The sequence below is a fragment of the Eleginops maclovinus genome, chromosome 1 (assembly GCF_036324505.1).
Source record: "Eleginops maclovinus isolate JMC-PN-2008 ecotype Puerto Natales chromosome 1, JC_Emac_rtc_rv5, whole genome shotgun sequence".
NCBI classification, from domain to species: domain Eukaryota; kingdom Metazoa; phylum Chordata; class Actinopteri; order Perciformes; family Eleginopidae; genus Eleginops; species Eleginops maclovinus.
The window spans coordinates 26,457,523-26,474,414 of NC_086349.1; the positions used below are offsets into that span (position 1 = coordinate 26,457,523).

At 40.8% G+C, this 16,892-nt stretch overlaps 2 protein-coding genes across 4 annotated transcripts; one reads left to right on the plus strand and one right to left on the minus strand.

Annotated features, from left to right (window-relative positions):
* Nucleotides 1-1,237: 1,237 nt before the first annotated feature.
* Nucleotides 1,238-3,724, minus strand: uxt (ubiquitously-expressed, prefoldin-like chaperone). Its single transcript, XM_063888068.1, has 6 exons — nt 3,436-3,724; nt 3,214-3,295; nt 2,941-3,008; nt 2,714-2,821; nt 2,471-2,534; nt 1,238-1,853 (listed from the first exon to the last, which is right to left on the minus strand). Exons 1-6 carry the CDS (start codon nt 3,531-3,533, stop codon nt 1,791-1,793), a joined length of 483 nt encoding a protein of 160 aa, XP_063744138.1. The 5' UTR covers nt 3,534-3,724; the 3' UTR covers nt 1,238-1,790.
* Nucleotides 3,725-4,558: 834 nt separating this feature from the next.
* On the plus strand, nt 4,559-16,710 carry pou6f1 (POU class 6 homeobox 1). Of its 3 annotated transcripts, XM_063895604.1 has the most exons (12): nt 4,559-4,913; nt 7,072-7,164; nt 7,520-7,605; nt 8,227-8,419; nt 8,985-9,115; nt 9,409-9,634; nt 9,870-10,081; nt 10,263-10,391; nt 11,131-11,514; nt 12,227-12,356; nt 12,439-12,607; nt 13,389-16,710. In XM_063895604.1, exons 4-12 carry the CDS (start codon nt 8,236-8,238, stop codon nt 13,732-13,734), a joined length of 1,911 nt encoding a protein of 636 aa, XP_063751674.1. In that variant the 5' UTR covers nt 4,559-4,913; nt 7,072-7,164; nt 7,520-7,605; nt 8,227-8,235; the 3' UTR covers nt 13,735-16,710. The 3 variants fall into 3 exon arrangements, with proteins under 3 accessions (XP_063751674.1, XP_063751510.1, XP_063751593.1); XM_063895440.1 differs by lacking the exon at nt 7,520-7,605; XM_063895523.1 differs by lacking the exon at nt 7,520-7,605 and having other exon boundaries at nt 9,873-10,081.
* Nucleotides 16,711-16,892: the final 182 nt, after the last annotated feature.

Consider the following 16,892-nt stretch of genomic DNA (forward strand, 5'->3'; position numbering starts at 1 on the left):
GAAGGAAAATAGCGACTTCCGGTACATTGAGGGAGACTTGACGCAGCGTGTGTTTCTGCAGCAGCAGGGAGGTGACGTCATCACGACAGGACTCTCTGCCGCCGAGGAGCCACTGAGCAAGGCACCGAACCAACTAGTGTTTCAAAATAACTTTTTGTCATGTATTATAACGTGTTCACATTCATTTAACAGAAAATCATATTTGTAGATACTGCATGGAACATTAAGGTACATTGGAAATCTTAAAGCGCTCACTTTTTGGTCTCTATTGTTTTTAATAAGTGGATTTAAGGAGATGGAGAAGCAACATTCATCATGTTGTGGAAGGTTTGATTAAGCAGGGATGTGACCTGAGTCTTATTTTGAAAATCTACGTAGTGATGCTTGTATTGTACTGTATGTAACTGTGATGTTGAAAGTCAAAAGCGTTGTGTATTGTGCTGCCGCTGCATTTACTGACCAACACAAACTCAAACCCATACTTCTTAAGGACATGTTTATTGGCAATGAAGCTCTTCCTGCTTAATGGGTCACAATTTAAATTAAATTAATACCTTAATTGCCCAATAAAAACAGTGTCAGCAGTGAATCAGCTGCAGTCTTTAGTCAGCATCACGTTTTTCACCAAACAGGAGGTGTGTGTGTGTGTGTGTGTGTGTGTGTGTGTGTGTGTGTGTGTGTGTGTGTGTGTGTCTATTTCAGGAGTCATCTCTCAGCTGCTTCTTTCTCCCGTTTGGCATCCAGTTTCCATGGCAACAGGCTCACTGTTGTTGACGTAGTGTTTATGTTACAGTAAAAACGGTGTCATATTTTGACGTGTATATTATATTTAGTGAAGCTCTGCATCGTGTTATCTGTCAAAGTGTTGCTTTATTTTATATTTCAGCTTCTTGTTTTACTTCAAGTGTTATAAAACAACTCTAAACTGCTCTTTCTTTCTGAATAGTGGAAAATATGTATGCAGAATATAAACAAACTAAAGTCTCTTAGAAAACAGAGAAGTTAGTTCACAGCAGGGGATGTTCTTGTCTGCACACACAAACGTAAATTCAAGTTGAAAACATAACATTTGAATCCCTTAATAAACTAAGAAACATTCAGACTAATAATCTGATTTAGAGAGGGAACATTTCAGCCAAACATAATCTACTTTTAGATTCATTCAGACTGGATTTATGTCCGTGGAGGAGGTGGATTGATAAGAGAAAAAATAAGAGTCAACAGCAGAGCAAGACACTGAAAATTGACATGTTTATTAGACTATATTTTTCACATTGAGTCAAAGTGTCTCCACTGTTAGTATGATGAAGCTCTTTAGGCAACTCCTGTTCTACGTGCACCTATACATGTACAAATAACATCACTTTGATACTGAAGGAAAACCTAAAAGTGCTCATTCTCTGGGAAGTCCTGCAGCATCTTAAAAGAGTAGATTTATAGACATCTATTCAGGAATAAGGAAATCCTCGATAAGTATAATTCACACTGATTGACATCAATCTGCTCTGTCTTCACATTTCTCTGAGTTTCAAAAGAGGATTGAGATTTCTTACTTTGATTCCCTTCCTGCAGGATCTTTGCCTCCTCTCCGGTGAGTGTCCATGTTTATTACGGTACAACATACCATAATAACATTTCACCATGGTTGTATTGCCCTGGACAAAGAGCTAAATTAAAGTGGAGGTTTATTTCTCGTCCTCGGATGTTTGTCTGTGTTACAGCAGAAACCACGTTATATTATTGTTGTGTATTTATCTGAAAGTCTGCCGGTTGTTGCACATCAGATAAGTCTAATGAATTTCTCTCCTTGTGTCCTCTGGTATGTCTGACAGACCCTGCAGCTCCCTGAGACCCTGGAGAAGAGGAAGAGGAGAAGAAGACAGCGGCCAATCAGAGACTTGAACACAACACAAACAACATATTTTCAGTGTTTAAGGAATTAAATATCAGAATACGTCAACATAGTAAATGTCCCAATATTTTGTGGGGAAAAAAAATCAGAAACAAAATCAGTAACATGTCTGGAAAATATGATTAAAATAACAGAAGATATAAGATAAAATACTGGTAAAATTATTGTAAAATTACACCCAAAATATTGGTAAAAAGCAAAAATAAAATTCAAAGATTATGTAAAATATCTCAGAAATATCAAGTAAAAATGGGAAAGAATATGTAAAAAAAGTTATGTTTGAAAATGTCAAAAAAATAAACAAATAAATGGAATAAATAAACATTTCAACTTGAATTATTTTTTGTATAACATCAAATATGAGACAAAAATGTTTTCTATAGTGAAAATATTGAGAACAGTGTGACATGTTTGGTAACATCCCCTAAATCTCCACCACTGCTTCGGTTGAAAGAGTAGCTTTTATTGTGATTGATTCATATTTACTATCATCCAAGATGCACAATCATTGAAAATAATAGGTAGATTAATCATTAGTTGTTTATATAACACACTGACCTCCAGCACCATGCGGATGTTGGCTTTAATCTTAGCCGAGTCTTTGGTCTGCTGGTCTGTGAAGCTGAAACACAAAACGTGAGCACAGTTAGCATCTCTCATTCATATCAATGGACACAACTAGTGTCAAGCTAACTCACAACTACGTTTCCCTGAAGTCCGTTTTTTCACTAAATGTACCGAGATACAGATGTTTGAATAAGAGAAAGGTTTATGTTTTCTGTGAGACGAAGATGAACTGACGCTGTGAGCTGACTCGTCTTCTTCTCGATGAACTTCAGAGCTTCATCGTGGGTCATCTCTAAAAAGAAGCCGAAACCGACCGCCACGAAAATCTTAGACGAGTCCTCGCTGAGAAAGAAGTTGAGAGGGAATTAAAACAGACGCCTTCGATAGTATTCAATATAATATTGTAATACGAGCTTCTGGCTGGTGACATGGTTGACAGTATGAACAGTGACTAGTCTTACACTTCAGCCTGGACGAAGAAGTTACAGCCGAGATCAATATCTGTCTTCAGCTTCTGACAACCTGAGTCCTACAGTAACACACACACACACAGACACAGACACAGACACACACACATTTTTTTGTCACAGATATTGACAAAGAGGAATCTGATGTTTCTTCTAACACAAACTACATTAATTTCTACAGTTAACTTATGATGTCAAACAGATACAACTTGTGTGTGTGTGTGTGTGTGTGTGTGTGTGTGTGTGTGTGTGTGTGTGTGTGTGTACCTGCAGACTCTGTATGGTGTTCTTCAGCTGCAGATACTGAGAGATCTTCTCGTAAACTGAGTCCCTCTGCTCCAACACCTTCCTGTCAAACAACACAAACAAAACAGTATTAAGAATACAAATAATAAACCTTTCCTCTGTTATTATAATATTATGTATACCAAATAATAAACTGTCGTAAAACCTGGATAACATTCTTATTTATGAATGAAAGTGTCTTACTGTAAGTCTCTCTTCAGAACTTCATGGATGAAGTTTTCATACTGCTGGACCTTCTGATCCACGTTAGCATTAGCATTAGCATCCAGAGGTGCAGACATCGTCTCTGTGTTTCCGTTGAAGTTCCACCGTGAGGAAGAAAACCTCCTCCGTTAACTGGCACAAAAAGTCTAATCAAAGTAAACGTTAACGCTTTTGATTCATTACTAATCCACAAAGTCCCAGGTCAGACAGACAGCATGCGAAGTAAACACGGATCTGAACCGGATGTGGATTCACAACTGCTTCCGGGTTTTCAAATTAAAAGCCGTATGATATGTTTTATGTTTTTCCATTTTATTTTTAAATACATCAGAAAAAGTCACATCAATGTTCCTTAAATTAATGGCTGCTCTTCATAGCGTTTATTTGTCGGATAGTCTACACATTTATATTCCTCACAGTCAACCTTTTATATTTTTTTACCGTTTTAGTTCTGTTATATTTTCTATTTTAAAGGTTTTTATTTTATTTTCTGCTCTTTTTATTTTCAAATGATGTGCAATGCAGGGATTTAAGATGCTGCTGTATGAAAAAAACATCCTAATTTGAGATGAATTAAGTATATCTTGTCGTATTATCTTTATCTTAATTGAAATTATAATTATTACATTATTTTCTAAATCTGAAGAAAAAAAAATGGTGCCATGAAAAATGTAAATTGACTCAGGAATGCAAAGTTTGTTCCTATGGAGACCATCCATCAAACTGGTCCAAATGACCCTACAACCAGTGCAGCCTGGGGTCCAATTCAGTATTTTTCCCAGTACATTGACTACAAAGATTTGGTAGCACTCACGAAAAACCAAACTAGTTTTATAGTGGCCAAATATACAGCAATGTTCTAAAAAGTGAATGTATTATTGTATTAATATCACTCTATAAGCCTAATCTGTAACATAGTTCATCTATTAAAATTGCTAAAGATGTTTAGTAGGTTTAGTAGATAGGAAATCACACAGAAAAGAACATTGGAAGACACCTTTTCCCCTCGGTTTCCATGATGATCATTGTGTTCTACCCCTGATCCCCCGGCTGTTATTTGCGCTGCGTCCCCTTTAAGAGGCTCTGGCTCCTCGCAGTCGAGGCAGACATTTTTCAATGCAAGATTTTTCCTTGCATAAATTATGTTCATGACGTAGTGCAAAAGGCCAATTTTGTGGCAATTTTGCGCGACTTTGCAGCTCATATGGGATTCAGTTAGACACCTGGAGGACTTGTGACTATCTGAAGTGTTGCAGAAGGGGCGACGTCATTAAATATTAAGGCAGGGGAGATCCTAACATTTGCAAGCCTCCTTATCAATGCAAATACCTCTTTTGTGTGCACCACAGCCCGTCTGGGAGCTGAGATGCATTTTTAATTATGTGTGACTGAAAGAAACTGTGACAAGGACCTTGAATAAAAGCGGGGGATTACAGAGAATAAGCTGCATTTCCGCGGTAAGTTGGACATTATAACCGGAGTGTGTTCGAGGTTACACAGCCACGAGAGAGAGAATGAGTTTGGGTTAATATGCAATGTTCGTAATTAGCATAATTTATATATTTATGATAAAGAGAGGGAAATACATAATATCGGGTCTCTAGGCACGGGTAGAGAGGATTCCTGTCGCCTGGGCTCGCTGATTGTCTCCAAAAAAGTGGTCGACTTTTATTGGGCAGGATGGGGGTGGGGAGCCCTTCAACACCCGCTGAAGTTTCTGACAGATCCTCCTTTCTAACAGCAGGAAATGCACCATCTTGAATCTTTTTGGTGCGATGATCATGCAACTACTGTGTGTGTAGGAGCTGTGTGTTTCCTGCAGCTGGAGTGCAACACACAGCATAGCGTGTGTTCAGGCCCCTGCAAACACTCGGGTCCTGCAATGACAGGAATAGCCATGAATATAAAACAACAGTCCTCTGCACGAGGGTCTGATTTAAGCAGCGTTTAACCCCCGAAGTGTGGACACTAAGGACACCATCCTCAAACTTATTCTTTATTTTTATTCCTCAAGAAGCTGTCACACCTGAATGGTGACACTTATTTCTGAAGTGTCACCATTCACATGCTGTATGTCCAGAATACAGTGTTTATCTGTTCCAAATACTAATATATTATTACAGTGTTACAATATTAACGTTCTGTTTTATTCCGTTTTAAATGTACATATTTTTCTTATTCCTGTAACTTACTTTTGCATGTCTCTGTGTGCAATAGTATAGTTATGTCTTTAAGGACCCTGCATAACATACATTTATCTCAGAAACAAAAACAGATTTGAGCTAATAGAACATTTCCATCTGCAGTCCTCGGGTGGACAATCAACAGACACTAAAAATATTGCCTCCTCTCTATCACACAAACAGATTGAAGTACAGGTCTATAAATAGTGACATTACTATGTAGCCTAACACTCACGCTCCTATTGGCTAGCACTCCAACACATTGTACGTGATAGGCTAAGGGGCGGGACATCTCTAAGCGGTTGACTAATCACATCAGAGCCAGCCAGCTAACCAATCAGAGCAGACTGGGCTCTGGTTTCAGACATTGGGTGAAAAGAGGTGCTGCAGCACAGGCAGTCTGAGAAAAATAAAGAGACACTACATACTGATATACACCTGAACATCAGCAGGAGAGGACTCTTTAAAGTAGAGACACTACATACTGATATACACCTGAACATCAGCAGGAGAGGACTCTTTAAAGTAGAGACTCTACATACTGATATACACCTGAACATCAGCAGGAGAGGACTCTTTAAAGTAGAGACACTACATACTGATATACACCTGAACATCAGCAGGAGAGGACTCTTTAAAGTAGAGACTCTACATACTGATATACACCTGAACATCAGCAGGAGAGGACTCTTTAAAGTAGAGACACTACATACTGATATACACCTGAACATCAGCAGGAGAGGACTCTTTAAAGTAGAGACTCTACATACTGATATACACCTGAACATCAGCAGGAGAGGACTCTTTAAAGTAGAGACACTACATACTGATATACACCTGAACATCAGCAGGAGAGGACTCTTTAAAGTAGAGACACTACATACTGATATACACCTGAACATCAGCAGGAGAGGACTCTTTAAAGTAGAGACGCTACATACTGATATACACCTGAACATCAGCAGGAGAGGACTCTTTAAAGTAGAGACACTACATACTGATATACACCTGAACATCAGCAGGAGAGGACTCTTTAAAGTAGAGACTCTACATACTGATATACACCTGAACATCAGCAGGAGAGGACTCTTTAAAGTAGAGACGCTACATACTGATATACACCTGAACATCAGCAGGAGAGGACTCTTTAAAGTAGAGACACTACATACTGATATACACCTGAACATCAGCAGGAGAGGACTCTTTAAAGTAGAGACACTACATACTGATATACACCTGAACATCAGCAGGAGAGGACTCTTTAAAGTAGAGACACTACATACTGATATACACCTGAACATCAGCAGGAGAGGACTCTTTAAAGTAGAGACACTGTATGTTGCATTGTTGGAGGAGCCATTTCCAAATCTACTCTGTATCCAACGTGCATTTGACAAATAAAGCATACTAATTCTTTGATCCTTGTACGCAGGATGTCAGGAAGACAGTGACGGTGGCGGTGCAGAGAGCCATGAACTCCCAGGACCCCCCCGCCAAAGATGGCCCCCTCACTGTCAATGAGCAGGTAACACTCACCTGTGTGTTAACGCACCATCCTCTCTCTCTAATATAACCCCTCTGCTGCTGTCACCCTCCATGGGCCTACATAACATTACCATTATTGTCTTCCGTATAAGGCTGCACCCTAACTTATATCAGCAGGTCCTGTTTTTGTGTTTCGTCCCCTAATAATACCTGCTGTTTAATGCTCGTCAGTCTTTAACCTGCCATGCTTAATAAAGACAACCCCTAAGCGGTGCTCTACACACAGACTGCATTGCTTGAGCTGCTTGTTGGCCATCATTGTTTCATATGCACTTTTCATTTGTGTTTGTTCTGTTTTGTGTCCTAACATGTGCTCGGCTTCCCGTTCTCCTTAGCCACTCACTGTCTGACTGCAGACGCCTTTTTTCAGCCATTTAAATCCTCCTCCTGCACTTTGACATTCCCTGACAAACTCCACCAGGTATGCACCCTCCGCTCCCTTCCTGCACCGTCTCTCTGCAGCCAACAGCGCTGTCCTTTCCTTCATTATCGCTCATCATGACTCATCAGATTTAACACGGGTTGTGAGGTTGAGTGAGTTAAGGGTACTTATGAAGTAGGAAAATACTCCATTTAGTTTTTAGCTAATTTGTTTTTATTTTTGCGGCAACTTTTACTTCACAAGATACTTTAAGTTAAAAACTGTGCACAATATTTCTTATGTGTATAGTACATTATTTGTATATGTTTCTGTCCCTTTTAGTAGATTTTGATATTAGAGTATTCTAATTCATTCGTTATAATTTAAAGTTTGTATGTTTAGACTCTCTTCTGTAGCTATCTTTTGGAATTGCAATAATTTAAATTTCAGGAAGCACAATCATTGTTCTAGATAAGATGTGTAAAAGAATCACTATGATACTGAATATCCCTCCATTATTGTGAATCATTTTGCAATAAATACCTTTATTTTTTAAACCCTGCAGCCCTTATTAACTTAACTAATGCATCTATAAAACCCTGATCCGGAGAAGAATAGTGTAGCTAGTTTCTTTTGCACGTTTCTCTCGTCACCTCAGTCTTTCTCTCCTCATCGCTGCAGGTGATTGTGATGTCGGGCCACGAGACGATCCGGGTTCTGGAGGTGGAGGTGGATTCGTCTCTGCCGTCGTCGCTCCCTGAGGAGAAGAGCGAGGTGAAGTCTGAGGCGGGGGAGCGACCTGCGGGGGAGCGACCTGCGGAGCAACGTGAGGCCGGGGGCACACAGGAGGGGCCCCAAAACACTGGGGGAGTGGGTAAATACTGCTCATATATCAGATCATTACTTATTATATATTTATTATTCAAGTGCATGAAAAGGTTTCAGAGAATATTGAAGACATTTTTTCTAATTTAGGATTTTGGTATTTTTCTTTTCCTTATTTCAGATTTCTGTTTTACTACCCAGTTGTGTTATTGTTACACCCCTCTGCTGCATATCATTTATGTTTTTTAATGCCACTTAAAAGGTAAAACACCTTTAATGAAATGCATAAATACATCTTGCATGCCTATAACTTTGTGTTTTTACTTTAATCTCGTGGAATTTCTGAGTTTTTTTCTCTTAAATAGTCGAGTTTTTCTGTCTTCTAAGTCGGAGTTCATTTCATTTAAACTTATTATTTGAATCTTAGTGAAAAAATATTGTTTTATAATTTTCTTGAGTTTTGTCTGTTAAATATAAAGGTTATCATTTCAGAATATCCCCCGAAAAAGGAGGAAATTCTGATTTATACTCCTGGGATATTCCCTGTCTCTGTATTATTACCCAAGTTAAAAACACCTGCAATACTTTGTTTAAGCTCCGCTGTGCTCCTGCAGGTCTGGGGGAGCAGCACCTCGTCTCTGTGGAGGTTTCTGCTCCTGCCGTCCAGACGCTGACTCCCGCTGTCAGTCTGTCCCTGTCTCATCCACAGGCCGCCATGCCCATCACCGTGCAGAGCTGCCCACAGGTCCGAGTCCATTATCACGCACAGAGAGCTTTATTAGTATTTATCTGAAGTCTTAGGAGACAGATGATCAAGGTGTTTGTACGGGAGCGCTTTTATGAACCTATTTTAATTCATAAAAACACCAACAGTGATTCCTTTTTCTCAACGAACGAAACCAAATATTCAAAAACTCTCTTATGAAATGTTGAAAGTTGTAGTATTTGAGTTTAGTTTGGTAAAATTCCCCTTGTAAGGACATCAGAAGGCCAGATAAGAGGTAAGAATATATTCTAAAATGTCCTCTCCATCCTCAGGTGCTGACGCAGGAGAGTCTGGCCTCCCTGATGACGGGCATGATGGCTCAGACGGGGTCCCTGGGCCAGCCCCTGCTGATCCCCCTCAGCATGGCCGGATCCATCGGGGGTGGGGGGGGTCTGGCTGTCCTCACTTTACCCACCACCAACGTTGCCACTATCCCCGGGTTCACTGCAGCGAACACTGCCGGGAACCTCCTCAAACTGCCCTTCGCCGGCCTCCAGGGTAAAACACACAGAGGCAGAGGTTTTAGTGCATGTAAATGGTCTGCAGAGGCTAAAATCCCTGTGCTCCCGCCATAATTCCCAACAATGAAGGCAGAATTCCAAGAATAAAGTCAATATTCCTAGATTAGAGTCAGAATTCCAAGATTAAGGTCTGAATTCCATAAATAAATTCCTCAAGGAAAGAAGTCCACACCAAATGTAAGTGCTTTTAAGCTTTTGCTTTCTGTCCTCAGCAGCGACGGTCCTGAACTCGGTGCAGCCTCAGCTCCAGACCAGCGCTCAGACCATGTTCCAGCCTCAGGCCGCCTCCCTACAGTCGGTACAGGTGACGTCTTCGCCCCCAGTCACACAGGTGTCTGCAGCTCAGGCCACCACCACCGCCTCCCAGTCCAGCATCTCTCTGGCAGCTCTGCAGAGCGCAGGACTCTCCATCAACCCCGCCATCGTAAGACTGACCCTCTGCTAGTTCTACTTTCTGTACTGGTTTATGTCATTAAGGGCTGTGGCTGAAAGGGAGAGCAGATGTATCCCTGGGCAAGATCCTTAACCCCTAGTTTCTCCCGATGGCCCACGGTGTGTGAGTGTGTGTGAGTGTTATATTAAACATGCTGTGGTTTCCTCTTCAGATCAACGCTGCCTCTCTGGGAGCTCAGCCTCAGTTCCTCAGCTCCCTCACCTCCACCCCCATCATCACCAGCAACATGTCCAACATGGCCGGCATCACCAGCCAGATCATCACCAACGCACAGGGACAGGTGGGTCCCGCCAAATAACCCCACTCTCTTTAATAGCGTCATAAAGGAGGGCTATTGGTTATTATTGTGCTAGAAAACTGACATATCGTGACTTACTTCAGGTGATATTACTGCAATGCATTTTTAAGTTCCCACGGTGGGAAGTCTGCCTCCAGTTTACATAGCAACAAGGATTCAGTGTTGTGGTGGTCTTCATCAGCCAATCGGCTCCCTGCTCCCTCAGTGCAAGTGTGACCCTGGAACCCCTGAACAAAAACCCACCTGTTTGCTGTCCTGGCTCCTAAACACATCTTCTGTTGCAAAGTTAACACCTGGTTTGCTTGTACCTTGGCCATTAAATTTGCACCATTGGTTGTCTTATTTGAAGCAAATTCATCTGCATGTTTCTTGCTGCGTTGGTATCTTCATGGTTTATTGCCGTCTGTACAAAAGCATCAGCCAAATGTTATTTAATTTCAACATGAAGGTGGTGGAGGACCATGCAAGATGAGAATAACCTGCCATGACGTTTTAATTGACACGCGTTCGGTTAGATTACATCGTCCCACATCGACACTCTATTCCTTGCAGCAGAGGTTGCGTAATCCCTGGTCTGATGTGAGGGCAGTCTCTTCTTCCTCATGAATTCCCCTTGTCATCTCTCCTTGACTTCATGGAGTTCTCACACTCATGCAGCCTGAATAAGATATCACAGACTTCACGATCAAATATTATATATTACTTTATACATCATCTACAGGTCATAGGAACCCTCCCGCTGTTTTTAAACCCGGCTTCTCTGGCTGGAGGGGCTGCGGCACCCACCCTCCAGAGTCTGCACGGGCTCCAGAGTCTTCAGGGACTCCAAGGTCTTCAGGGTCTCCAGGGCATCCAAGGACTCCAGGGTTTTCAGGGGCTTCAAGGACTCCAGGGTCTCCAGGGGCTCCAGAGTCTGCAGGGGCTCCAGGGTCTGCAGGGGCTCCAGGGGCTTCAGGGGCTGCAGCTCCAGACCGTGGCCCCCCAGCTGGTCCTGAACACCCAGGGTCAGATCATCGCCACAGTGGGAAACGGATGTGCGGTGACGTCGGCGGCAGTCCTGCCCAAAGTCGCTGCTTCTCCAACGCTCACCAAACCCATCTCACAGGTACATAGTGTGTGTGTTCGGCTGGAATACAGAGTGGTTTCTGCTTCGAAACACACCGAAGCTACTGATAATTTATTGGCAGATGTTTAATTGTTCTTTCAGGGATTAAACCTTTGTTCCTCGCCTTAAAAAACGCCCTTTCAGGTCCTTAAACACCGCCTTAAAGTGGCTCAGGTGATCTGTTTTGTGCAGCTTCAGATAAAAAAAAAACCAAGCTAATATAATTTATGAATATTCCTTTATGTCCCTTTCTTATGGTGATAGAGAATATTAAATAATACAATAAAATCTAAATTAATGAATAAATAATCAAATAAAATATTTGTCATTTTATTTTCAAATAATAAATAATATCAGAGGTTGAGGCATTTAAATATAGATATATAAACATGAAAAATAAGGTTAAAACAGATAGTAATATTGTAATATAAGGAAAATGTTAAATAATAGTAATTAATATAATAAATAATTAAATAAATACACAGAATTTACAGTTAAAAAACTAACAATCAAATATAAAAGTAAAAAAAGGTAAATATATTTTTGAAAGGAAAGCTATGGGAACATTGACGGCCTGCGTTTTATTTCTTATCATACATTTGCATTAACCGTGTAAAAAAATAGAATAATTAGGAAGACTAAAGTGGGTGCACTGTGTTCCCGTTTCCTCTCTGCAGGTTTCCTGTAATAATACGATATTTTTGTTCCCCAGGCTTCAGTAACGACCGTCAGTCAGTCGCCGATCGTCATCGCCCCGCAGCCGTCCCTCATGAAGACCCAGCTGACCCCCGGGGTGAACATCAGCTGTGGGGACATCGCTAAAGTGGGCCAGCTCATCGGCAGTACGTACCCCCCCCCCCCCCCCCTCACATCCACACACTGATCCATTCGGTGTTTATAACCTCCCTCTGTATCCACCTGCAGAGCCGCAGCAGCTCGTCAGCGGCGAGGAGGGGATAAACCTGGAGGAGATCCGAGAGTTCGCCAAGAACTTCAAGATCCGCCGGCTGTCGCTCGGTCTCACGCAGACGCAAGTGGGGCAGGCGCTCACTGCCACCGAGGGCCCGGCGTACAGCCAGTCCGCCATCTGCAGGTACCTCACTGCTCCCCAACATGATGCCCTGACCCCTCAGTTACATAGTGTAAAAATACAGCCTTATTATCTTTTAATTTATGATTCCCACTCGGTCGGACGGGTCAAAAATGATTCTTCCATCACAAATTAAAAGAGAACAAAGGCTTTTAGAATGTTAAGTAGTAAAGACAGATCTTAGATCATCTTCCTTCTTTTATATGATGTACATAAGATATTTCATGGGTTAAAATATGTGTCTCGAAGGCGTCTTGCATACAGGTTGCCCATAACTTTGTCTCTTTAAAGGTTGGCACTGTGGGAATTGTAGTCTACAAACAAAGGTTGCTGCTAGGTGATATATTATTTGACCTTTTGACAACAACTGGCTTTAAAAAAAGGGTGTTTTTTTACGTAAAGAAAATGAATAAAACTGGTTAAAAATAAAAGTATATATTTATATTTAATATTTAAATCATATAAATGGGGATTATAATTTTACACAAATAGAATAAAGAGATTTACAGTTAGATTAAAGCTAAAAATAAAATAGATATTTAAATATAATAAATAAATAAATTTATTAAAAAATTGATGAAGGGAAATAAAAATAATTAAACTTAAAAAGTAAAATAAATAGAAATTCATTAATAAATACAATATATAAATTAGAAAGGATGCTATAATAAAAAGTGCCGTTAACAAACCCTGAACTGCTAACAGCGCATAGACAGGTTAAATCTGACTGAGTAAAGGTAATATAAATGCACTTGTTCCTGCTGAATTGTCCTTTGCTCCACAGGTTTGAAAAGCTGGACATCACGCCTAAGAGCGCCCAGAAGCTGAAGCCGGTTCTGGAGAAGTGGCTGGCCGAGGCCGAGCACTGGAACCAGAAGGGCCAGCAGAACCTGATGGAGTTCGTCGGCGGGGAACCGTCCAAAAAACGCAAGCGACGAACGAGCTTCACGCCGCAGGCCATCGATGTCCTGAACTCCTACTTTGACAAGAACACGCTGCCGACGGGACAAGAGATCACGGAGATCGCTCGGGAGCTGAACTACGACCGAGAGGTGGTGAGAGTCTGGTTCTGCAACCGGAGACAGACGCTGAAAAACACGAGCAAAATCAACGTCTTCCAGGTCCAGTAGCGTAACGTCCTGCTGGAGATAAGTCATACAGACACACAGAGAGGGACTGTGATGAGAATACAAGCCAAACTGCGTGAAAATAATATGAACTTTTTCAGAAAAATGAAGAGAAATGAAACAGAAAATAAGTTTTTATGGTATTTTAAGATATGTGTACACAACTCAAACTGCATGGTCCTTTTATCATATAGAGTGATGATGATAACATTTCATATTTAATAATATTTGAACTTTTATACAAGTGGTTTTTATAGGAAATCCCTCTGAATTAACAACGTGGCAGTGCATTGAGTCACATTGATTTAAGTCGCATAATTGTCACTTGACGCTGATGTTTGAATAACAACCATGGATGTTTTTGAACATTCTCATTCATTTTGTATTCGCGTAGTAGTTGTGCTACATTGGCAGCTTTTTAAAGGATGCTGTAGACTCAAAAACAAGCCTTTTTTTAATCCGAATTCGTCGTCTAATTAACGCCAAAAATACTTTTCCACCCGTAGACTCCTGACTCTGCAGCCATGGTTTGGGACAATCATCATTTTGATATTTCTTATTGATAATCACAACAAAAATCAGCATTTGTTTCCTCTTGTTTGGCTTTCAAATATGTATTAAGGCAGCGTCAAATCGGGGGTCCAGAGAGAATCCTTTCTGATGTTTTCTAGAAAAAAACTTGACTATTGCCCATGATGCCACAACTGTAAACTAATCAGTCTTTATAATGTTACTTTCATACTGTGTGTGTGTGTGTGTGTGTGTGTGTGTGTGTGTGTGTGTGTGTGTGTGTGTGTGTGTGTGTGTGTGTGTGTGTGTGTGTGTGTGTGTGTGTGTGTGTGTGTGTGTGTGTGTGTGTGTGTGTGTGTGTGTGTGTGTGTGTGTGTGTGTGTGTGTGTGTGTGTGTTGTTTTTACACTTTAATGTGCTTTAATACTCTTTTGTTTTTCCTCCTTTTTTGCTGTTTTCACTGGTGCTTCTGCTGCATTTTTTAAAATCTCAGTTAGATAAAGGTTATTGTGAAAATAGAAGCTTGATGAACGGTGGCCGACAGGTGCCAATGAGCTACAACAGCCCAAAACATTTCCACTAGGAGAAACACGCTGCAGCTTCAGAAAAGGTGCAGATATAGAAACACAAATGTGCCAAAACTCATGCAGACGAGGGAAGATCTTCAGCAGCTTCAGGAAACATGAGCAGCGTTTACTAAAAGCTGCAGAAACCAAACGCTGCAAGAAGCTCCAAACACAACGGAGACCAGGGGACACTAAAGAGAGACGCACACTGCTGGAGACCAGGGGACACTAAAGAGAGACGCACACTGCTGGAGACCAGGGGACACTAAAGAGAGACGCACACTGCTGGAGACCAGGGGACACTAAAGAGAGGCGCACACAGCTGGAGACCAGGGGACACTAAAGAGAGACGCACACAGCTGGAGACCAGGGGACACTAAAGAGAGGCGCACACAGCTGGAGACCAGGGGACACTAAAGAGAGACGCACACTGCTGGAGACCAGGGGACACTAAAGAGAGACGCACACTGCTGGAGACCAGGGGACACTAAAGAGAGACGCACACAGCAGAGACCATCAGAAGGAGTCATGTGATCTCATTGTTAAAATAAGAGTTCAGGTGAGTTTCCAACAACAGAGACAGCTGTCCAGCTTTATGATCCTGAACGTCACCCAGCGCTCCGGTCCCAGCTGTGTGCGTCTCTCGTTAGTGTCCCCTGGTCTCCAGCTTTGGTTTCTGCAGCTTTTAGTAAACGCTGCTCATGTTTCCTCAAGCTGCTGAAGATGTTTCTTCTTGTGTTTTTAGATTTGCATCGTTTCTGAAGCTGCAGCTCGTTTCTCCTAATAGAAATGTTTTGGTCGACAGCGTGTTTACCGCTGTCGGCCACCGTATTATTTTGCCTAAAATGAACTTGAAACAGTCTCATGTTGCCTATAAACTTTAACAACTGTTTTTTAAATACTTTGTAAAGCCTAACATCGGAAAAATGACTGAATTACACATCGTCAGGACCTGTTCAGCCAATGAAAGGCTGTATTTTAATATGTTAATTCTGAATGAGTGTTTGCATGCGCAGTGTGAAATTATTTGGGTGTTTTAATTCTGTATCTTTGCCAATTCTTCGCAAATTCTTTGCACTTTAGTGAAAGCAGGGAAAGCAACAAAGGGAAATGAATGGTTTAAATATTGGGGTTGTCCTTTATGTGGGAGATTTTAATTTCTGCATTTTCATGTAGCGGTAATGGCGGCAAAATTGCAATCATCAATTAAACTATCATTATGGTTAATGTTCTTCTAATACAGATGAAATTTTAAATATGGCAGATTAAATATAGCATTAATAACATTAAGTTCATTTTAAGTCGCTTTATATTACACTGAGTAAAATACACAACAATTAATATTGCAAAGGTTTTTCTTTAAAGATCCTCTATTATACTCTTTATCAACAGTATATAACACGTCTCAGATATATACAGAACCTGTCTCTGATTGGCTGAAACATCAGATCATTGTAACATCCCATAATCCCCTCTGTTTCAGCCCTGTTCCAGAAGTGCTGATTCTGTGTCTGTAGCTTTAAATGCTAATGAGCTGCTGCTGGCCACGCCCCTCTGCGAGATGATTGGTTTAAAAAATCACAATGGCGCTCTAGGAGGAGATCCAGGTGGGCGGGGCTTACCTTGGTTGGTGATTGGCTAATGGGGCATGGAGGGGACACACATTTATGAATGAAAGACATGAAGAAGGTGGATTTTGTATATAGGGGAGTTTAAGGTTTTGTTCAACAAGAAAACACAATATGTTATAAGTAAGTTAAGAGAAAATAAGTTACAATAATAATAATAATAATAATAATAAGATATCCGTTCCAATTCATTTCATTCTGCCACCACATTTTAAGTCCAGATAAAAAACAGAAGTTTGATGCTTTTTTCTCGTCATGTTCTGCCAGATAAATTAAATAAACCCTGTTTTAATTAATCATTTCTTGTTGTGTATTTATTTATTTGTAACATTTTGTTACATCAAGGTGCACCTTCATTTATCTGCAAGTAGGAAAGAAACAAATGCAGGTAAATCAACATAACATAAACTACGATAAATACAGGATAAAAATCCAAATTATGGAAGATTATTTAGAGA